At 44.3% G+C, this 23317-nt stretch overlaps 2 protein-coding genes and 1 long non-coding RNA gene across 3 annotated transcripts; 1 reads left to right on the forward strand and 2 right to left on the reverse strand.

Moving 5' to 3' along the window:
- Positions 1-190: 190 nt before the first annotated feature.
- atn1 (atrophin 1) lies at positions 191-11603 on the reverse strand. The gene is given in 11 exon segments (XM_061674398.1): positions 191-2067; positions 3210-3390; positions 3517-3660; positions 3790-5299; positions 5784-6000; positions 6134-7782; positions 7784-8908; positions 9070-9189; positions 9413-9514; positions 9617-9723; positions 10988-11603. Coding segments are annotated over 10 exon segments (5109 nt in total). The 5' UTR covers positions 9644-9723; positions 10988-11603; the 3' UTR covers positions 191-2033.
- A 1877-nt stretch (positions 11604-13480) lies between these two features.
- On the reverse strand, positions 13481-21884 carry LOC133401420 (gamma-enolase). The gene is made up of 13 exons (XM_061674408.1): positions 21475-21884; positions 21138-21223; positions 20730-20825; positions 19798-19856; positions 19633-19702; positions 19431-19564; positions 18298-18520; positions 17048-17245; positions 16173-16249; positions 15120-15244; positions 14912-15020; positions 14142-14200; positions 13481-13853 (listed from the first exon to the last, which is right to left on the reverse strand). Exons 2-13 carry the CDS (start codon positions 21220-21222, stop codon positions 13784-13786), a joined length of 1305 nt encoding a protein of 434 aa, XP_061530392.1. The 5' UTR covers position 21223; positions 21475-21884; the 3' UTR covers positions 13481-13783.
- Positions 16438-20276, forward strand: LOC133401434 (uncharacterized). Its single transcript, XR_009768417.1, has 3 exons — positions 16438-16521; positions 16606-16623; positions 16808-20276. It is a non-coding gene; the product is annotated as an uncharacterized LOC133401434 (long non-coding RNA).
- Positions 21885-23317: the final 1433 nt, after the last annotated feature.

Genomic DNA, 23317 nt, shown 5'->3' on the forward strand with positions numbered 1-23317 from the left:
TTAAAAAGTGTATTTTAATAAGTTTGTGTTTTAACACAGTACTTTTTAAAATATTTTGGTTACCTTGGGCAAAATATTAGAAACACCTCTCAGTGTGATGCTGTGAAGTTTGGCACAAATATCAACAGTTAAAAATTGTAAATTGTAGAATACAATAGAAAACCTTTATTGTCATTGTACGCGCAGATACAACGATCACAAATTAAAATGTTCAGTCTTGTATATTTGTAAAATGTATTTTTGTAACTGTATGTGGATAAAATAAAATATTTAAATGTATAAATTAATACCGAAATTAATGTCACTCAAAATCTAGTACTGCTACAAAATAAATTGTGTGAACACATGATTTGGATTTTGGGGTGCCCTCAAGAACAAATATTATTATGGAAGTATTTTACCATAACGACAAAACGACATATGGTCATAATTTCATTTAATATAATTAAATTTAGTTTAATTAAATACAGCGGGCACTCACAGGTTGGTCCATTTTTCAAGCTCACGTTTCACAACATCCTTAACCTTTGTCACAAAGGACTGATGAAGCGCTAAGAATATCACGAGCAGATGTGATGTCATCAGATGGAGGACAATCAGATTCTTATACATTACATTGACACACTTGTTCAAGGTGACTTTTAATAACACGCTACCTGCCATGCCCGATATATCGTATCCTTCGCAAGTCTTCGTCTGAGATGGGCCTATCCATCATTAGATGAGATTTTATTGCATTTTTCAGACCTTTAAACCTTAGCGGACTACAGGCACAGGATATCGTGATTACAAAAAGAAAAGATTGTAAATTGTAGTTTGTTCTGCCAGATATCCCTGCAGCATCTGAAGGCCTCGTTCAGTGATCCGTGTCCGTTTTGAAGGAGGTTCCTCTGGCCGGATGTGGCGAGAAAACACAGCGTTGCAGGCTTCAGCACAGTCAGTAAATCACACTCTCACAGCTTCTCCTCCTCTTTCCCTCTGTTTTTTCCCCTCTTTTCTTTTCCATTTTTTTTACAGTTCACTATGGAATGCCAACTCTACAGGGCGTCTGCTGTTCAATGGAGCAAGTCAACTCCCATGTCTCACACTCATCCCATGTGTCTCCTATTAGCCACACTTGCCAAGAGAGAGGAGGGGTTTGACTGGTGGGGGGAAAGACAGAAAGAGGGAGTCCAAAAGGGGGAGGGGGAGGCGCATGAGGAATTTGATATGCTTTGTGCATGAGTGACTTGTATAAAACAAAGACGGGGGCTAATAGACTCAAGGTAAAGGAGTGCGTAGGACACATGTGCACACATAAAAACATAGCAAAAGAAAAAGAGATAATTAATTTCTAGATTGGATTTTTGTTTTTTTCTTTGCTTTCATTTGCATCTTGTTTCACAAGGTCATTTTAAAATACAAATCAAGACTGACAGTCATACCATGAAAATGTAAAAAAATAATACAAATAATATGTACCGTATATATAATTATGTCATTATCAACAAACAGACAACAGTAATAATAATAATCATAATAATCATAATAATACTGTTGTAAACAGAACATTAAAAGGCTGGTCTCATGCATATAGAACCCTAGGTACAAATGAGGGTGTTTTTTTTCCTTCTTACTAAAATGAAGAACCAAAAGTTCCACCAGATCCGAGTAAACTCGTATAGCTACATGCAATGACATTAAAAAGACTCATGTACACATTCCCTCTGGCATCAAGTATTTTACACATACTGTACCTTCACATTATTGCCACCCCCATCTAATTCATATACTGTACAAAGCACAATACAAAACAGGACTTGAAGTTCAAGCACACAATGCAGGAAAGGAGTCTGGAACTTCAACATGGTGCACTTCACAGGGACGGAGTGTAAACTCCTTTGTCCAGCTTTGTTTTCAGTCTTTGTCTCTTTACAGTTTTTAGTGCTTGTCTCTTTATAGTTTTTAGTGCTTCTATCTTGCTTGGTTTTGTTTAAAGTTTGCACACGTTCTCCTTTTTTCCCCTCCACGCCACTCCTCCTTGTGCCCCTCCCTCACAGGGTCTTGTCACTCTCTTTCTTCAGGTGACTGAAAGGTCAAAGGAGAAAATATATTGATATAACATGTTTACATCCTACAATCCTCAGCTTCCCCCAATTTAGTCAGTGAAACATGAAACTCCAAATTGCACACAAAAGTAAAATTTAAAGCATGTGAACTAAAAGTGAAGCGCAGTAATGAAGTAAATTTCCCTCCAAGCTCAAAATCATGAGACAAGCGATTGTCTTTTTTTTCACCGGTACTTACTAAATTAGTTGTGCTACATTTACCTTAATGCCCCATTAAACAGTATTTTCAATTAACTAGGCATAAAACTTTAAGCTAAGATCGTAAAGTACAGTTACCAATTGTTTGTGATAGCGAAACATACACTAGCATGTTCACTAGCAGCTTCACTCTCAGGCGAAAAACTAGCTGGCAGGCTAACTTTGCAACAAAGACAAGTTAGGCAGTCAGGTAGTTATTCTTAGGGCAGGCAAAAAACGATATACAGGGGGTCCTCGGTGACGTAGTTCCGTTCCTATAATGGCAACGCAACCCGAAATTGTACATAAGTCAGAAAGTGCCAAAGTCAGTAACCTAAGTGAAAGCTATAGTAATGTCATGATTATACAAAATATTTGTGTGAAAAATACAGCTAGGCCAAAGGTATATACAGTAACAATAAAATTAAAAACGGTAAGTACGACTCTTAACTAACCACGCCTTCTTGAGCCACGTGACAATGTAGAGTATTCTTACACCACTGCACAAACTAGTTCATTACGTGGTGTATGTACGTATCCTCACAACATCATACTAGTATGCCATAAACAGAGCCCCTCTCCTAACCAACTTCCCCCAAATTTGCAGAGGATTGACACATGGGCCAATGAATAACCGATAAATTCTTTTCAACATTTTGTGGATTCATTTGACTAATGTCAATCCATTCTGCTTGCATTGGGGGCAGTGACCCACCCGATCCAACGGAGGGCGTATGACGCTGTTCGCACCTATTCTGTAATGCAAATTTAGCGCCCCCTATCGGGTCAGAGTGGAATAGAATCAGCTCAGAAAGTCTTGATCGGTCAGCTTGGAGTAGGGTATACTGTTCTTGTTTGTTTTTGGTTGGTCAGGACTTGTGGAAACTGGTGTCAGGCTTTAGTTTGACCATAACCACAACGTACCTGTAGTACTCGTCCTGGGTGAGGGAGTGGTGGTGATGGTGATGAATCCACTGTTGTTCCAGGGCCAGTCTCTGGATCTGCAGCTCTGCACTCTGGGCCTGCTGCATGGCCTGGAGCTGATGGGCTGCCGACATTGGACCAGTAAGGGAGGACGGTTGGGGCATGTCCCGGAAAGGAGCACCTGGGAGAAGTGTCCCCAAGTGGTAAAATCATCAGTAACCCCGCCAAAATATTTTCTATAAACTCTGAGGACTGTTTTGAGAGTAAAAAAGTGAGCGAGTACATGGACGAGGAGTCTTCTCCTCACCAAACAGCTGTTGGCGAAGCACCTCGCTGTCAGTGAGGGGGTGAGCCAGGATGGGGGTGCCTATTGCCGCTCCTGGGTAAGGAAGCCGCGCCAAAGGAGACCCTGACGCCAGCGGGTCCATCAGGGGGTGAACCCCGCCCGCCGCTAGATGCCAATGATGTAATAGGAAATAAAGGAGATATTTAATAGAAAGCCAAAGAACAAGCAAAAACTAAAGTGGAAATAATATAAGGGTAACTCAATCAGGGTAGCATAGTTAGTAGCAGTGGGTACCTGTGTCTTGTTGGTGCAGGTGAAGGTGTGAGTGGATGTGGGAATGCTGGTGATGGTGGGGCGTGACATTCAGCATCTGGACACGACCCACATTTTCTCCACCACTTCCTCCACCTGTGGCTCCTCCATTTGTGTTGCCTCCTCCTGTTCCTCCTCCACTTCCTCCCCTTTCTCTTTCCCGCTCTCTCTCACGCTCCCTGTCCCCAAAGGCCGGCAATGCCGCTCTGTCCCGCTCCCTCTCCCGCTCTCGTTCGCCGCTGCGTTCCCGCTCAAAAGAGGCTGGTGACCGAGCAGCAGTCGGGTAAGACTCAGAGGAAGTGGCTGGGGCTGACGGTTGATGAGAGGACAAGGAACTAGGAAAAGAAGAATTGGGGACTGGATGATGAATTGAGGTGGCGTTGGAGGTTGGCAGAGCAGGTGGAGGAGGGGGAGCTTGTGGAGGTGGAGCAGGGGCTGCCGGGGGCGGGGCTGCGAGTGGTGGCGCAGTGGAAGGGTGTGAAGGTGGTAGGTGCGATGAAGGAGGTGGATTGGACAGGGACTGAGGGGCAGGAGGGTTTGGAGGTCGAGTTACTGGGGCCAGTGTTGGGTTCTGGAGGTGTAGTGGGCCAGTAGGAGCTGGGGGAGGAGGAGTGCAATAGAGTGACACCTCATTCGTTCCTGCTCCCCCTCCCCCAAGGAGTAAGGAGTGGGCATGTGCATGTGCATGTGCATGGGTATGGGCATTGGCATGTGAATGGGAATGAGAGTGAGCAAGGGCAAGAGCTGCAGGATCATGAATGGACCCTGGTGGGTAGACCCGTTCATCACTCTTAAACTCGAATCCCGGCTTCATGCGATCCCGATGAGCAGCGACTGCATGAGGAAACCCAACTCCTCCTAACCCTGAAGACCCAATTCCTCCAGGTACTGGTGCCCCACTTACACCAGGGTGGCCCCCAATACCTGGGCCGCCTTCCAGGCTGCCACCATACAGTAAGCCTAAGATGGCTGCAGCTGTTGCAGCATCAGTAGGTAGGTGATGTGGATGGCCTATTGCATGATTTTGGAATTGGGGGAGAAAGAATGAGGGATGCACGTGAGGATGACCGTGATGAATTTGAGGGTGGTGTGCTTGGGCCCGACTTGCAGCCCCGAGGGGAGACATCGCATGAGGGCGAGCATACTCACTAAGGGTTCTTAGAGCTGGGGTATCAGGACCAAGATAAGGACCTCCTATACCAATTCCCAGAGCACCCTGATGGCCCCCAACTACTGCTGATGCTCCAGCCATGGATGGAAGTAGAAGAGAGTGGGGTATTCCGTGAGAGAGGCTGGGATGCAGGTGGTGTGTCGGAGGAAGGTGAGCATGTGGATGTGAGGGATGATGCTGCATGTGATGTGCATGGTGGGCGGCCGGGTTGCCCGGACAGGAGGAAGATGATGAAGGATCAAGGATGATGGAGGACGAAGAGGGGAAGAAGAGGGAAGATCCCTGGCGAGCCGCTGCGTTGGCATTGGCATCTTTTTGTTGCTATGGAGAAAACAAAATGAGATCTCATTTACCCCATTGTGAAATCTCTTGAATCTAATGTCACTGTCCGATGAAAACCATGTGTGCACACTGCCCCTCTTGCTATTGTGTGTTATCATCTAAACCTCCAATATAGACGTGTTGTATTACTCTACTTTGTGCTCTTAACATGCATCTCTATTCATGGCCATCAAAGAAGTACTTTCAGACCACACCAGCCTATTCACTGTGTTGGGATGAAGAGTGAAAACTCAAACCATATATTATGCATATGCATTTGTTAAATTTCAATGCTTTATGACGTTGTGTCGACAGTGTTGTGTAAAAATGTAGTTATTGTTGTATATCTTGCTACTTATCATCACAAGCTGAGTGGAACATAAGCGGAATACTTGTGACCTGTAAATATCCATTCCTCTCTGTAACACATTCTTTTTTGCACCTGAATAAACAGTAAATGCGCATAAGAGATTTTTGAGTTTACCTGTAGATGGCGATCCAGCTCCCTCTCCCGCTCCCGCTCCCTTTCTCGTTCTCTCTCTTTTTCTCTTATGTCTCTGGCCCGTTGCTCAACCTCCCTCCGAGCCCTTTCTATCATCTCATTCCTCTTTTTCCACAATTTGGACCCGTCCAATGGAACAAAGACGACATCGCTACGGGCACAGGAGTTGCCGACACCACGGTCAAGGACTTTGTGAAACCTAGACAAGTGAGGCAGTACATCTTTATTTTAACCACCAGAAGTATGTAGCTCAATTACCAAAAACCGAAGTGGGAGACAAAAATAACAAAACGAAATAATGACAAATGTGATTTCAATGTCTGTGACATTACCTTGCTGACTGGCTAGCATGGATGGGAATGTCCACCGGCTTAGGTTCAGGAGACGGGCTTCTCAACACTGGTGGGGGACTTTCACTCTCTTCCCTGTCTTCTAGCGGCTCCTCTTTAATGACAGGTGTTGGGGGTGGGCCTGAATCTGAATGGCCGTCTCCACCGTGATGTGGTAAGCTGGGGACAGGTGTTGTAACGCTGTTGGTGAGGGGTGGAGGGCCCTTAGAGACATTCTGAGGTGATTGGGAGTTGGTATTGCTGTTCGTGGGCGTGCCACTGTTGCTATTGCTGTTAATCAGGCTATTGCCACTGCTTCCATTGGAGTGGTATGTTCCACTGAAGGTTTGGTGACTGTTCAAGGTGCCGTGTAAAGGGGCAGGGCGGCATCCAGGTGAACAGCTGGATGAACCGCCAGGCCCAGGAAGTGGCATGCTTGGTGCAGAGGCGGATCCAGGAGGAAATGACGAGAAGCCTGCTATCTGATTAGTGGATGGGCTGGGTAGTGGAGATACATGTGTTGGAGGAGTTTGGGCAGATGACTGGTAGAGTGGGGGGCGAACATTGGGTGCCATACCTGGTGGGAGTTGCTGGGCATGAGAAGATTGGGATGGGGGTAAAGGAGGTTGATGTGGTGGAGGGGGATAGGGAGCATTTGAAGGGTGCGCGTGACTGGTCGTGGAGGATGGAGAGAGCGCAGGAGGTTGATTTGGACCTCCACGGTTTTGGTACAGTGCAGGCTCTCGCAGGTTTGACTCCCTCTCTCTGTCTCTGAGCCCAGACGGGTAGTGGGGATGAGAAGGATGAGGATTTTGGATTCCACCAGTCCCTGAAAACTCTCTTACTAGATTAGAAGTAACCCCAGGTGGGCTGAGATAATCTCTATTAGTTCCAGCGGAGGGAGGTGCACCTGCATTGAAATCTTTCCCGCTATTGGGAGGATATTCTCTGTGAAAAGGGTCAGTGGCAGAGGAAGGGGTTTGTGCCTGGTCAATGGGAAGAGGAAACTCCCGACTGGCCAAGTTTGTGGGATGCGGGTGTGGGGGCAGGGAAGAATGAGAAGGGTGGTTATTGTTGTTTTGGGGTGATGCGGGTGGGTCTCTGCTTAGCATGGGGTTTACAGGCAGTCCACTATTTGAACTTGGATGGTTTCCTTGAGAGATGGAGTTGTTGTTTTGGTTACAGTTTCCTCCAACTTCTCTTGTTTGACCTCCAAAGTCACCCCATCTGCCTCTGTCTTTGTCTCTGGGATGCCCCCCTCCAGCTCCATTGGGGCCAAAGTCTCTACTCTGGTTTTGGTTTGGTATGGAAAACTCTCTTCCTGCATCACGTTCCCTGTCTTGCTCTCTGTCATGGAAAGCTGGAACAAAGTCTTTTCTATCAGGACCAATGCTAGAAGGTCCATCTCTTCCAGAGCCTTGAAACTCCCGGTTCTGACCCACAGACAGACCTGAAAACTCCCTGCCTTGGATGCTAGTTGGGCCGCTACTATTACCCGCACCACTTGTGTTGCTGTTGTTACCGATGGGAGCAGAGAAGTCCCTGTTGAGTTCCCTCCCTACACACTCACCCCTCGCTCCCCTCTCCCTATCTCCTGCAGCCCCCCTCTCTCTGTCCCCTCCCCCTCCGGCATACCTGGGAAGGTACTCCCTAGTGGGTATGAGGGTGTGGATGGGAGAGATAAGAGGAGTGAGAGGAGGAGTGTCGAGAGGAAGGAGGGTTATAGACAGAAGGAAGTTGTTGTTGCTGCACCGGGGGCTGATGCTGATGAGGGTGATGGTTGCCAGGGTAACGGGTGTAGCCCCAACTCCCCTGGCAACCGGTTGCTGTGCCACCCTGCCAGCTGGGGGAGCTGTAATGATGGGGGTGGGTATTGGTTTGGGTTTGTGATTGGGATTGTGGCTGGGGCCCCGTCTGCAACAGAGAAGGAGGCGTGGACTGGGCTTTGTCGAGGTGCTTATCTGCCTTTTCCATTTTGTCTCTTTCTATTTTAACCTCAGCAGGAAGATTTTGTCCCCCGAGCTCCAGTGGTTTTAGAGCAGGTGGAGGAGGAAGAGGCGCAGGCAAGGAGTGGGGAATACCGGGGTTGTTATGAGAAAAATCTCCACCCGCGGCAGATGTCTTTGTCACACATTGTGCGTTGGCTTTGGAATTCATTCTATTGCCACTAGGCACCGCATCAGTGCCTGTTGGTCCACCATACTCCACTTTACCCATTAGTTTGGAGTCCAGGGAGAAATACGACTTCCTCCCACCAGTGCTATCATTTGAAGAATCCCCAGCGACACGGACCGAAGAACTGAGACCAGAGGAGGAGCAAGGATGGATAGGCTTAAGTGCACAGTCTTCAATTCGTGCATCTGTATCCGTCTTTTGTTCGTCTCCACAGGGATCCTCCCCTCTCAGCTCCCGTAGTGCCCTTCTGTCCTCTACGGACCCGCTTCCTGCTCCTCCATCTTTGCTTTTCTCCCGTTCCTTCTCTCCTTGCTTTGGTGAGTCTGGGCCTTCAGAGTCAGAGTCGAGGCTACCCAGGGGAGAAGCGGAGAGACTCGGGGATGAGGAACGATTGTCCTGGTCGATGTCCCGCCCGCTGCTCAAGCTGCTGCTGCTATTCGCCAGGCTCCCCACAACTGAACTCCTGCTGCCCTGGGATTGGCCATCCTCATTGTCACTCTCACGGGATTGGCTGGCCACTGAGGTGGGAGGTGGGCCTGTCGAGGGAGCCAAGCTGTCAGCGGTGTGTGTTGATGTTGGAGGGTTCGGGGTGGCTGCTGAATCCTGACAAGAAAAGATCATTTGTGGATCAAGTAAAAAAATCAATGTTGTGAAAGGATCCATTGCCAGAGCATATTTCTGGATGGCAAAAATAACTCCCTATATGTCAGACACATGAATTATTTCCAGCTTTATATAACAGACTGATGAAATGTAAGACAAACCTGAACTTTCTGCCTTTTTGCAGGAGAGACAAGTTCCTCCCCCTCACTCTCTGATGAATCATGCCCTTGTGATCTGCGACTGAAGCGATTCCCAGCCAGTTCCTCACCGCCACCTCTTGGCTACAATGATACAATGCTTTGAATTCTTCCGTCATGCGTTTGAATACCTTATGTCTGTGTTAAGACCACTTTCATACGTGCACCGACGCCTATACATCAACTCATCACCATCAGAGATGTCTAAGTCATAAAGACACTATGGGACAATACTGACATTGTGAGGGTGCTGGTCTGTACTAATGTGAACATATGACATAAACTTGAAAACAAAGAGGGTGAATACCGTCTGTCTGTCATTGCGTTCAGGGCGAGTAGGGCTGGCGTGCGGGCGTCGACCCCTTCTCTCCTCACTTGCCCCCCGCCGCCGCCCGCTGCGCATGGGCATCTGCAAGGCCAGAACAAGGTGTTGAAACAGGATGTGGTGAAGTTGAGTAGTCCAATAATGAACTCTAAAGTCAATATTTGCATGTGGTTCGCTCATACATACCGATTCTTTGTGCGTCCGTGTTTTCATGATTTCTCCTTTATAGCGTCCATTTTACAGCACGAACCATTGCGTGGACTGAATGGGTTACTTCTGCGACTGCTAACTCACTGGGAATACATGAAAATGATTATAAACAAAAAAAGGCCTTATTGGGTCTTTGGGCTCAAATGCTGATTTTTAAGACACAAATACATCCAAAACAGAGTCACAAGGAGATGCGTTGGTCACTCTCAAATTATAATCACACTCACCACGTGTGCCGAGGACGAATTTGCGCCATTGTGTTAAAACATGTAATTTACAACTGCAAAAGCCTTGTTTCAGCATTTGAATTCCCAGCGTGCCTCACTCCACACCAACGGCACTGCTTTTCAGTGCTTCTCTAAACTGTCACACAGCGGCCAAAAACCTACTGACACACATAGAAGGCCCTGGTGTTTTGCCCACCAAGGAACACTTGATATTAGGCATCCAAACATGCAGACGTGCATTCGTTTTGGTCACACTGTCCGGCAAATGGAAGCCACTCCCCCCACCAACACGGTCCCTCTTATTCACCACAACATCCCTAACCCTCAGCCACTTGTGGTTAACTCACATGGCCTGGTTATGACTGGCAAGCATCGTATGCTCATTTCAAGCTGAGAGAATAGCTGTTTGTGACCCAAAAAAGATGGCCGCATCCATTCATTCATGGTTAAAAAACAGCAGAAGTATTTTGAATGAGGGATATAAATAGTGTGCACTGCCAGATGGGGAAACGGTCATTTTTAGCAGGCATGCATGTGTACAAGCACCGTCCGCAGCAGCAGCAGCGCTACACATGACTGTGCATTAATTATTAGTGCATGCTGCAGTGACTAAGTCGATGAGAACCACACAATCAAAAAAAAAATGGAGCACGCACACACGTGTTTATGGGCCCCACTCCATACTAATAAGGACAGATGCACGACGCATGATACAGGTGGCAGCTGGCTGCCCTGGTGCAGGTTACACACACTGGTCATGAACTTGCAATAAATAAATAAAATACAGGCATGAGCCCACTGCAGTGTAACTGATACACATGCATGCAAAGGCAGCTCGGTGCACACGCCAGGAGCACCACATGCATGGATGAGAGGATAGGGAATGGCGGAATGATTGCATCTAGCACCGGCTCCCCCTCTTGTTTTTTTTTTTTTTTTTTTTTGCTTTGCAGGAATGTGGCCGTCATCTTGAACGCAGCACTGGGATGACAATAAGGCACAATAGAAAGTGGGGTGGGGGACGCAATGGTGGTGGTGTAGATTCCAAAACACACAGCATAAGCATGCATTATATTGCACCCCCATGCTCCCCGCTCCCTCCTCCCTTAATTGTGCTTACCTTTAATATCCAGCAATGTGTGCTGCTGCTGCTCTCGCTCCCCCTTTTTCTTTTCTCGCCCTCCTTTTTGTTGCCTTTTCTCGTAACGCTCGCCGCCTCATGTTGCACACACACAAAAAGAAGCAGCAGCAGCACCCAGGCAGTAGCAACAATGCGGCTGAAATCTTCTTGGTAGTGGCGTGGAAAAAACTGAACTGTACAAATTGATGCGTATGTGCACTCGCCTCTTCCCCACCCCTTTTTTTCTGCTTTGGCCCCCCTCCTCTTTCCTACCTACCCCCTCTTCTTCCAAGACGACTTTTTTAAATATATATTTATACCTCTGCTTGTCACTGTGAGAGGCAATGGTGAGAGGGTTGAGAAAGGGAAAGAAGGGAAGGCGAGATTTGCATAAGGAGAGACTCAGAAAGAAGGGGGAGACGAAGAGGAGGGAGGGGCATCACCTTTACAACCGACTAAATACTGATTTTTGGATTGCAAAAATAACAAAATAGTGTTTGATTTTTAATTGTTTTTTTTCTTTCACGATCGTCTGTCCTGCACCTCTTGTCTGAGAAGCTTGTGTCCAGCCAAGCGGCTCTGCAGACCTCCTCTTTCTCCTCCCTCTCTCTCTCTCTCTCTCTCTCTCTCTCTCTCTCTCTCTCTCTCTCTCTCTGCTTCACGCAGCCCCCTGTCCCGTCTCCTATTGTGTGGTATCCATAGCAACCTGGCCAAAGACTATGCCTAGTACGCCTGCGCGACTCCACCCCCCGCCCCCCCCCCCACACACACACACAGTCGTGTCGTCACGGAGCAGCCAACCCTCACACACGCAACACACGGCCTCTCAACACAGAGCACGCGGGCTCCCCCTGCAGTTCGTTTGGTGGAATTGTAGGTGACGTGTTGCGCTACACGTGATCACGACATGGCACTCATCCGCCACAACATTAGGTACACTTGCACCAAGCTCATGAGATCCAATACCAGTGGTGGCAAAAGCACCCATACAAAAAAAGTACAAGTACAGATATCTTGGCAAAAAAGACTGTTGAAAGTAGCATTACTGATTCAATTATTGGACTTCAGTAAAAGTAAAAAAAAGTACTGACTGAAATGTACAAAAGTAAAAATAAATTCTATGCAGTCAAAAAGTTTGGTTGCTTTGTTAGTGTAGAGAATGGTCTCGCAAAAAAAGTATTATTTAATTATAATGACTGAAAAAAAAAGTATGTTTTGGTCATTGATCACTCAGTGCAGGCAGCGTGGATTTAGTTCCCACTCAGTGACGGTGTGAATGTGAGAGTGAATGTTTTTCTGTCTCTGTATGTGCCCTTCGATTGACTGGTGACCAATCATGAGTAATCTGCTTTTTGCCCGAATTCAGATGGAATAGGCTCCAGCTCCCCCGTTAATTTTGAGAAAAGAGAAAAAGAAAAAAGTTATTACTTTAGAGAAAAGTAATGTTACAAAAATAAAGGGGCATTTCTACAAGGATAAAGTCTTAATTTTGTAACAAAACGTCTTCATTTTATGATAAAGTAAGGATTTTAACAAGAAAGTCAAACGATAATGAGAATATGGCAATATCCATCCATCCATCCATTTTCTGAGCCACTTCTCCTCACTAGGGTCGCTGGTGTGCTGGAGCCTATCCCAGCTGTCATCGGGCAGGAGGCGGGGTACACCCTGAACTAGTTGCCAGCCAATCGCAGGGCACATACAAACAAACAACCATTCGCACTCACAGTCATACCTACGGGCAATTTAGAGTCTCCAATTAATGCATGTTTTTGGGATGTGGGAGGAAACCGGAGTGCCCGGAGAAAACCCACACAGGCACGGGGAGAACATGCAAACTCCGCATAGGCGGGGCCGGGGATTGAACCCGGGTCCGGAACTGTGAGGGTGACGCTCTAACCAGTCGGCCACCGTGCCGCCAATATGGCAATATTAGATGATTAAAGTTGTATTCTGAAGAAAAAAGTTGTACTAATATGACAATGAAGTTGGAATTTCTAGTGTAATGTTTAAGGGAATAAAATTGTAACTCGAACTCGAAAGTTGGACAATTACTAGGGAAAAAATTAATTACAGGAGAATAAAGGAAAAAAGAAGTAAGTATTACAAGAATAAAGTAATTATTTTATGAGGAAAAAAGTAGTAATTTTACAAGAATAAATAATACAATTTTGCCATGGTTAAAATCTTGCTACTTTACACTTGATGGTGTGGTGAGATACATTGTGATCATCTGTGACTATGCATTTGTAGTGTGATAATGTTCTTGTGGTTGTAGTTTGCGGTAATGAACAACTGCATTATGTCATAGCAAGAGCTGTTTCAAATACTTTCGTAACCTTAAGTAGCTACATGAGAGGGGCAAAATATTGGAAACACCGAGCCTTCAGGATAAAGCATTTGCACTAAGTCTGATTGAAATTTGCAGGTGTATTGAATGTTGGGTCTGGTGAATGTATATTAACAACAAATACTATACATATAATTATAGAGTTGCCATGTACCCATCATTTTATTTGCCACAATTAGTTCTACACACAAGTTTGTTTTAAAGCTGCTTAGTGTTCGCAGTGGGAAAGTCAGGGAAGATGACAAAAGCACACGCGGAAAGACAAAGGTCATCCACAGTTGACAGAACGAAGTGATGGGAGGTCAGTGCAGGGAGATGCTCACACCAGTCAGTAAACTCAGCCACATATTAACAAAGCCAACAAACGAAAAAATCAACACAGCATGGAGCGACGAAGCATTTGTTGGCCTATTGGCACAATGATTGCTGACGTCACAGCGGGGTGCTCAGAGTGCACTCGGGTTGCGGAAGTTGTGTCCGGCAAAGCGCGCCTCCTCACCCAATTCTTCCTCAATCCTGAAGTTGACGGAGGGAAGAGAAAGTGACGGGAAAGAGTGGACAAATGCACGCATTAGTGACTACTTGCAAAGGTGGCAAAAGTAGGCCAACTCACAAAGTACAGATATCTGTTCTCAAATGTAGGGAGTAAAAGCAAAAAGTTATCAGAAAAAGAAATACTCAAGTCAAGTACAGATACCTGAAAAATCTACTTAAGTACAGTAACAAAGTGTTTGTACTTCATTGCAATTGCATTACATTGAGTATTTGTATATGAAAGACATGGACTGCACATTTGATACACACCTCATGAGCTGATTGTATTTGGCCAAACGTTCCGAACGACAGGGGGCTCCGGTTTTAATCTAAGAAGAGAACAAAATGTATATTCTTTATTAATCAAAATACAGTCATGTAAATGTTTTGTGACAGCGACAGTTTAAGACAGTTACATCGTTTCCTAGAAGGAAAACAACACATAAGTCAACCACAGAATAGCTTGTGAACCACATTGGGGGTTCCAATCTATATGCGCTTTGAGATACCTTGTTCCGTGACTCAAAATACTTGTATCTCAAATCATCTTTCTCCATTGAAATGAATGGAAATGCCATTGATCCGTTACAGTCTTTCCCCCCCCACCCCCAAAAAAACAACAAAAATATTTGTACGGTTCTTTAATTAAAAAAAAAACCCCAATCTATAATATTGTACTTTACAAAAGAATACAATAAGGACATATTTCAATAGATTATAAAGAAATTCATTGCCATTTTTCAAAATTTGCTTCAATTAAATGGACATTGTGCTGATCCTTTTGGTGTGTGCTTCTTGGCCACCTGGGGGCAGTATCATACAGTGTATGGATATATGGAGATGGTCTGAGCTTCTCATTAAGCCACCTGCAGGAATAGTAGTCTTTCTTTCTACAAGATAAAGAATATATGCCTCTGAGTGTTGTATATTATCTGTCTACATGTGTTGCACCACGTGTCAAAATAGCTGTTGCTTAAAGGGTTATAACACTGTGACACCGATGATATTCGTTTGCCTGTGACGTCATAAGTGTTTCTAACCTGTCCAGTGCAGAGACCCACCACCAGGTCGGCAATGAAGGTGTCCTCGGTCTCACCCGAGCGGTGGCTCACCATCACGCCCCACCCGTTCTCCTGAGCCAGCTTACAGCTGAAAAAGAAGAACAAGATGATGTCTATGCATGCTGTTTGAAACAACAGCTGCCTGCAGGTATGTGTGCGCTCATGCCAAAACACAGAATCAACTCACGCCTTAATGGCCTCCGTGATGGAGCCGATCTGGTTGACTTTAAGCAGCAGACAGTTGCAGGCCTTGTCCTCCACGGCTCGCTCTATCCGACGTGGGTTTGTGACGGTCAGATCATCGCCAACCACCTGCACAATACGAATATATGTAACTATCTATCTGTCTGTCTATGTCTATCTGTCTGTCTATCTAGAAAAAGTCTACACACCCCTGTTCAAATGCCGGGTTTTTGTGATACAAAAAATGAGACCAAGATAAATCATTTCAAAATGTTTCCCACCATTAACGTGACTTACAGTATGACCTGTACAACCCAATTCAACAGAAAAATGGAAGTAAATATAAACAACATTCATGTTAAGTGGGAGCAACATGCTTTGGGACTGTTTTTCTTCAGCTGGAACTGGGGCCTTAGTCAAGGTGGAGCGAATTATGAACAGTTTCAAATTGCACTCAGGGTTAGAACAAAACCTTAAGGCTTCTGCTGGAAAGCCAAGAATGTCAGGAAAAGCCTACTAGAACATCGGAACTTTGTTTGTGGTTAATCAAAGGCACTTTAAATTGTGTGCTTTCCTCCCATTTAACATTAGTTTGAATGTGACTGGTTAATTCTGAACGCCGCCACATCCCAGGTTGTAACTATGTAACTGTAATTAAGTAACCATGTAGCTAGGTAACAAAAGTAAAGTAAAGCCAGCAAGAAAACGTCAGGAAAAGCCTACTTGAACGACTTCATTTGGGGTTCATCAGAGGCACTTGAAATTGTGGCACGTGTGTGCTGACTGCCATTTAACATGATTTTGAATGTTGTTGCCTCATATAAGGTGTGAGGTGCACACTTTTGAAATCATATTATTCCAGTTGTTTTTTATACTTTCCCCCTTGGAAATATATCTATATATATATATATATATATATATATATATATTGCAATTGAGCTGTACAGGTTCATATTAATGGCATAAAAAAATGATTTATCTCATTCTTCATATCACAAAAACCTGGCGTTTGAACAGGGGTGATCTTTTCTCTTAACTCAAAACGTGTGACTTTTACCTGAATCCCAACTGAGGCTGTGAACTGAGTCCAAGCAGGCCAGTCATCCTGGTCAAAGGGGTCTTCAATGGAAACAACTGCAAGGAAAGCAGCACATTGTTTGCCTTGAGGCTAAGTGGTCTACAAGTCAATTACAACTAAGTACAATCGCGTTCCACATGGTTGCTCACGGTAGTATGAGCACAAAGAGGCACGTCCTCGCCTGCCAAATGAGCGCTGTAGCACGTAATTAAAAGCTCTTTAAGCAGTCTATTTGTGGGGTGCTGGGGAGGCAACAGGCTTACTTGTTCTCTGTTCTCTCCTTTTGTTGTCTCCAAGGTGACAGAGGAAAAGAAACCATGACTCAACGGTAAGTAAAAGTAAAAAGAGACAGCATAAAAAAGATTAATGAATGGAATCGAATGCTTTGTAAAACGCTGATTCCTTTACCTAGCCACCGATGACGCGCGAGGTTAGTGTTTGTGATACTGTGAGACGTTTATGTGAATTTTGTCCCCATTGGTCGTGATGTAAAGTTGCTAGTTTGACCTTTGGCGGAGTTGTAGCTCAATGTTTAGCTTGTAATGCGACTTTTTCTACTTTCTTTCCACTATGATAAAATCATTTATATATTTTATTTTTGTGTCTGTCATCAGGTTTGAAAACTAAAACAAATGCCAAAAACCATCAGTGCAAGAGTGCAATACACCGTTTAACTTGTTAGCAGCCTCAATGTTGCCACTTTCTTCTTCGGCATCAGGGGACTGTGCGCAAGGAAACTGGGAATTGACATTTTAAAATTTGAACGATTCCGGGAGAACCAGAACGTTAGTCCCGGTTCCAACCGGTCCTCGATTCTTGATGCCCAACCCTAGCACACGCACACTTGCACAGACCTGGGTAGTTGTTGATGAAGCCTTGGTAGATGCCGGCCAGCTCCTCGCCGCTGATGTTGCGTGCCGCGTTCGGCGGGGACTTGAAGTCCAGGTCGTACTTGCCCTCGATGAAGAACTCGGAGGCGGCCACATCCATCCCGATCACTACTTTGTCTGTGAAGCCCGCCTTCTCGATGGCCGTCTTGATCAGCTCCAGAGCTGCAGGGAAGTCAGATCACGCTGCATGTTATTATCAATAGGTTTATAGTGGAACCTCCAAAAGTGTGTTCTGGCAAATCTTTTTTCTGACAGAATAAGTCCTTCCTTACTTATGGGTTTTGATTAAAAGAAAGAAAGAAATCTTTGCAAAGAGAGGAAAAGGTACAAGTCGTCACGAGTTGTTTCCCCTTACTGAAGCGCAAGCAAAGAATCACCTTCGTTATACAGAGGTGAGAGACAGAGAAGAGAAGAAAAGAAAAAAAAGAAATACAGCCCTCTCATTTCCACAACATTGTCACACAGTTAGCTTATCTTTATGGGAATGGGTGCGTGCAGAAGGTGAGAAAGGAAGAGAAAAATAGGGAGTAGTCAAAACAGTCCTGAGCAAATTTGCAAGGACACACAGTAGTACTGTGCTTAGAGCTACGGAACAATAAAACATGCAAAAGTCATATAATACTGATACGTGATATATATGAAACATACATTTTACAAATCAAGATCCCCCTTTCCATAATATAACATGGCATATTAATCACATAAGAAAGGAAACTAATTTTACTAAACACACTAAGTAACCAAAAACATTAAGCTAGCACGGAGTAATCAAAGCGATATAACAGTATAACATGAATTTACCACACAACCTCACAATCATCCAGAAATTCACACCTTAGGTTGAAGAAAATCCTTCATAAGTGGGTTATAAGCCAGTTATGCAATAAAGTCTGATAAATAACAAATAAATGATAATAAAAACTGAGGAACAGTTCATGGTTTGAAGGAAGCAGGGACAGGCAACAAATGCTATTTTTCCAGTGTTCAATGTAGTTTCATATGATTGCAATTAATATTAAAAATGTTATTTATTAAATATGTGATAGGATCAATGTGCAGGACACTTTGCTGGGTAAGAAATGTATTTTACAGTTAATTTGATCGTGCATTGTAGCATTTTATTTCCTGGGGATGCAAATGGCACCAATTTAGTGAATTTGTCCCTTTACAGTGGCGGCGTCACATGTACAGTGTGTCACTGTTCACATTCTTACCTTCACTGTTCTCCTGAATGTTGGGTGCGAACCCCCCCTCGTCGCCCACGTTGGTAGCATCTTGACCGTACTTCTCCTTGATCACGCCCCTCAAGGTCTGGTAGAGCTCCGCCCCGACACGCAGGGCCTCCCGGAATGACTCCGCCCCAACAGGGAGTACCATGAACTCCTGCATAGCCAGCCTATTCCCGGCATGGGAGCCCCCGTTGATCACATTAAAAGCCTTAAAGTGACGAACACAGAAGTTATTTCAACTTTAGGTCAACCATCCAATCATTTTCGAGAGTAATCATTTTCATTAGGGTCATGGAGGAGTTGGTGCCTATCCCAGCTGACTTTGGGCAAGAAGTGGGGTACCCCCGGGATTGGTCACCAGCCAATGCATACAAACAGCCATTCACACTCACATGCAATTTCAACATGGGAATTCAACACAGAAATCCTCAAGTTAAGATACAAACCCAGATCCTTTTGACTGTGAGGGAAATGCCTTAACATATATCATATGTACATGTTTTTTGGGGGGAATAATTAAATATATATTATAAACTATATATTTTTTCAATTATATTAAAAATAAATTGATAGAAATTTAATGTTATTAATATGGCACCAACTGACAGCAAAAGCTGTATCAAAGCAAATTTAGTACAGAAAATATTTCAGACCGTAGTCATAATATTCTCGTATGCAGTAATAATAGTGATGTACAATAAAATAATACAGTACATTACATACTTGGATTTAGATTAGGATTGGAAGACATTATAATAAAAAAATTGAAAACACTTTTTTCACTGTATGTCATTATATTACAACATGTTACCACAAATTTCATTGCCATCAAACATTTTGCTATTATTTTACTTCACATTACCTGGGACAAAAAAAAATATCAATAAATTAAGAAAATTAAATATTAATATTATTATTAATTATACTAATTATTTGATATTAATAAATGAAGTACCGGTAATGTTGTTGGCAGCCATCACAGTAATTTAGTGGGTAGCACGTCTGCTTCATAGTTAAGAGGTTCTGGGTTTTAATGAAGATGAGCACTCTTGAAAATAGATGGAGTGATGTTTTTGACTGCAGTTATGAAGGCAGGAGCACCAATAAGTTCGACTCACAGGAACTGGGAGAACCAGGTCTCGGTTCCCCGCCAGATCGGCAATGTGACGGTACAGGGGCACGTCCTTCTCCGCTGCTCCCGCTTTGCATACGGCCAGTGACACTCCGAGGATGGCGTTGGCCCCAAACTTAGCTGCACGGAAGCAACAGATGCATTGGGTGTTGAATCAAAGTGTGGACTACTGAGAATCAAAAGCCTACATTTGTTTTCAGTGCCGTCCATTTCAATCATCAGGTTGTCCAGTTTCTCCTGCTCCAGCACACTGGTCCCCTGAAACACACAAAGGAGAGACATTGTGCCACCATCTATGTGCAGTTAAACATAGAGTCAACTACACTATATCCTACTGCTACACTGGTACTCACTGACTGGATAAGGGCCGGTCCAAGGGTGTCATTAATGTGACCGACTGCCTTGGTTACACCTAATACACAAGCACAGAAAACATATTAAACATATTGTAAGGGTATGGGTCATTTTCATATAATTGGATCAATAACGGCAGCACGGTGAACAACTGGTTAGCGCGTCTGCCTCACAGTTGTGAGGACCGGGGTTCAATCCCCGGCCCTGCCTGTGTGGAGTTTGCATGTTCTCCCCGTGCCTGCGTGGGTTGTCTCCGGGCACTCCGGTTTCCTCCCACATCCCAAAAACATGCATGGTAGGTTAATTGACAACTCTAAATTGCCCATAGGTGTGAATGTGAGTACAAATGGTTGTTTGTTTATGTGTGCCCTGCGATTGGCTGGCAACCAGTTCAGGGTATACCCCGCCTCCTGCCCGATGATAGCTGGGATAGGCTCCAGCACGCCCGTGACCCTAGTGAGGAGAAGCGGCTCAGAAAATTATTATAGTGGAAAAAGTTTTGAAATAATTTTTTTTTTTTACATCACAAAAACCTGGCATTTAAACAGGGGTGTGTAGACTTTCTTTATGCATTGTACATTAAAGTAGACAACTACCACAATAATAGCTGTATAGTTCTCAGAGGCACGGGAGGGCATATTTGCATGTTTCTGGGGATTTCTATGATATGCTGTCACTTTGCGATGTATCAACTAGTCCTCGTCAGCGACAGCACAACTCAGATGGGAGAATTTATACAATACAGTTTATTTCATATACAATATTATTCTTTCTCACACTTTTCCCTTGTCATGAAGCTGAAATGTCAACCTAAAACATGAGGAACAGCTCAGTGTGATGCAGTACAATTCGACACTACTGCAAACTCTTGAACTGTTGTATTGCTAGTATTGTTATTGTCTACTCTAATGTACTGTATCTAATGATCTACCTTTGCCCTTGTAGCGAGTCTTGTCTCCATCTCGGAGTTCCAGAGCCTCGTAGATGCCGGTGGAGGCGCCGCTCGGCACAGCGGCCCGGAACAGACCTGGATTGGGGACAAAATGGTGAGCCATAGGTGCATTTACAGTTAGGCCAATGAAAGCTTTTGCCTGTGTACCACAATCGCAATAGATTTTAAAGAAAAAAAAAAATCAATATGTGATTTTGAGGTTTCAGAAAAATAATGCCTTTACCAGTTAGGAATTCCAGCCATTTTATGCAGAGCACCTCCATTTTCAGGTGCTCATAAGTATTTGGACACTTGTGTCATATATTATTTTGGTCCTAGCTGTATAAGGGATTGACACTTGGATTGATTTGTGGCAGCATGCAAATACACACTAACATTTTTAATAACCTTTATTGGTATGAAGATCTACTTCCACTGTTGGATTTCCCCGGGAGTCCAGGATCTCCCTGGCAACAATATTCACTATGGACATCCTGTAAAAATAAAAATCCATCGGATTTAGCTGGTGTAGTACAACGCATGCAAAACAACGCTACTTAAGGCGCACTATTTCTACATTGGTAGTGACACATAGGCGTATTATTCCTGCAGGAGAAGCAGCGAAAGCAGAAAGCAAATGCTGTATTCTCAAGTGGGAATCTGCTCGTCATCGCTGAATGATCAACATCACATTCGAGAAGATGGAGGACTGACTAACTTAGTAAGTGAATGGAGAAATTCTTACCTGCAGCCTGTTTGACGCCCGCCCGAGGAAGCGAGAGGATGTGTGGGAATGAGAGGAAGGAGGGAAATGGTAGATGAGGAGGAGGGCGAGTACTCTGCACACACTGGCAAGATGAGGGGGGAGGGGCTGATGAGTCACGAGAGGGTGCACAGTGGAGGGGAGGGAGGCGGTGGGGGGCACAAGAAGGAATGGCGTATCAAAGATGGGGATGGAGTGGAATAGCAGGGGGTCCGATGATGCTTGACTTGGCTGCCATTTGTTGTGTGTGGTCTCTATTTCAGCATCACTCATTAGAGGATGCTCGGTAGATACAGAGCAAGCATGTTACATCTGTTCAGATTCCTTAAAACAAGTCGACTGTCATCTTACAACAACGTTGATGAAAGGGGGCCTAGGAGACAGGTAGACAGGTGACGCAGCCTCGAGGGACGACGTGCTTTTAAAAATAGTCGTGGGTGTCATTGGTAGACAGGCGCAGGGGGGAAGAGGAGGGCTCTCATTGGCTCCATCTGCGTGTCACATGACCTACAACGGCAAGGTGTCCAAACTACGGCCGGGGGCAATTTGTGGCCCACTGTTTGTATTCTTTTTTTGCAGCCCACGGCATATTGTAAACTTAACAATTGCCAGTTTGGGTGTGACACTGCACTACTCAGGGATGTATTCAGTCATTTAGGAGCCCAGGGCGAATCACTCATGAAGCACTCCACATTTGTGTACTTACCATCAACTCGAGAAATGTGTCATATTTCCTGAGCCAGATAAAGTCCTCAAGGGCCATTCCAGACAATCGGTGCCATTTGCATCCTCAGGAAATAAAAACATGCACGATAAAATTCACGAAGCAAAGTGTCCTGCACGTTGATCTGATTGCATATTTGATAAACACAGTTTGAAAGATTAATTTAAACTACCTTGAACACTGGAAAAATATTAGTAGCCTGTCTCTGCTTCCTAAAATTAGACTTTAGCATGAACTATAATTTAAAGCCTTTAAAAATGTTATACTTTTTACAGATTTGTGTTACTCCTTATCCCAAATATACTTTATATAGTTATTTTCTTAAAGTCTCGTCCCTGGGTTTTCACGCAGTCCCAGGGACGATCAGATTCACCCTTCTGAAAAAATTTGCACACTCCACAAGTAATACTGTATGGCCCACAGGAATCATGCATTGCATCATGCAGATGAAGGCCAAAACTAAGTACACTTATTTATTTTTATGTATATTTGATGATATTTTCACTTTGACAAGTTATGGTAAAAAAAAAAACTCAGCACAGCCCCGTTACGTGTTATTTGATGTTCGTTTTTAAAATTCAATTTGTTGAATCGCTGTAATCTGTTTAACGTCATTGTGCTATTAGCATAACTGCCATGTGGCTAAATTTGCTAATTCTGTGCTCCTTTTACTTTCAGTACTGTTACTCAAATGAGGAGTTACAATAAACAATGTACAATTTTGTCTTTTTTATGTTGGCTGAAATGTGCCAATACACATTGCGAGTTGCTCAATACATGTAGTATCAAATTTAGAGCTGGAAAGACAGAAATTTTTATTTATTTGGAGAGTTAGAAGAAAATGGCACCCATTTCTTCTTGTTTCAACAAGTTCTTGCGTCTGGCTCATTGTCACTTACATGTTATTAGGTATTCCATTCGTGTTCTAGGCAGGACACACAATGCTCCAATATTACTGGCTGCAGGACACACGCCGCTGAAATATGATTGGCTGCTGTATCCCGGTAGAACACACCCTACTTCCAGACGGGAAAAGAAGTATGTGACCTTAAGTGTGGCGGTGTGAATATGAAGCCCACTAACGCTAATCCATCCTAAACC

Source organism: Phycodurus eques, chromosome 4 (assembly GCF_024500275.1).
Source record: "Phycodurus eques isolate BA_2022a chromosome 4, UOR_Pequ_1.1, whole genome shotgun sequence".
NCBI lineage: Eukaryota > Metazoa > Chordata > Actinopteri > Syngnathiformes > Syngnathidae > Phycodurus > Phycodurus eques.

Coding starts and splice junctions, on each gene's coding strand:
- LOC133401420 (XM_061674408.1), bottom strand. CDS start 21,222: ATGTCCATAGTGAATATTGTTGCCAGGGAGATCCTGGACTCCCGGGGA. Junction 19,703..19,797: donor GACCGGCCCTTATCCAGTCA/GTGAGTACCAGT, acceptor TGTGTGTTTCAG/GGGACCAGTGTGCTGGAGCA. Junction 16,250..17,047: donor CTTCATCAACAACTACCCAG/GTCTGTGCAAGT, acceptor CTTTCCTTGCAG/TTGTTTCCATTGAAGACCCC.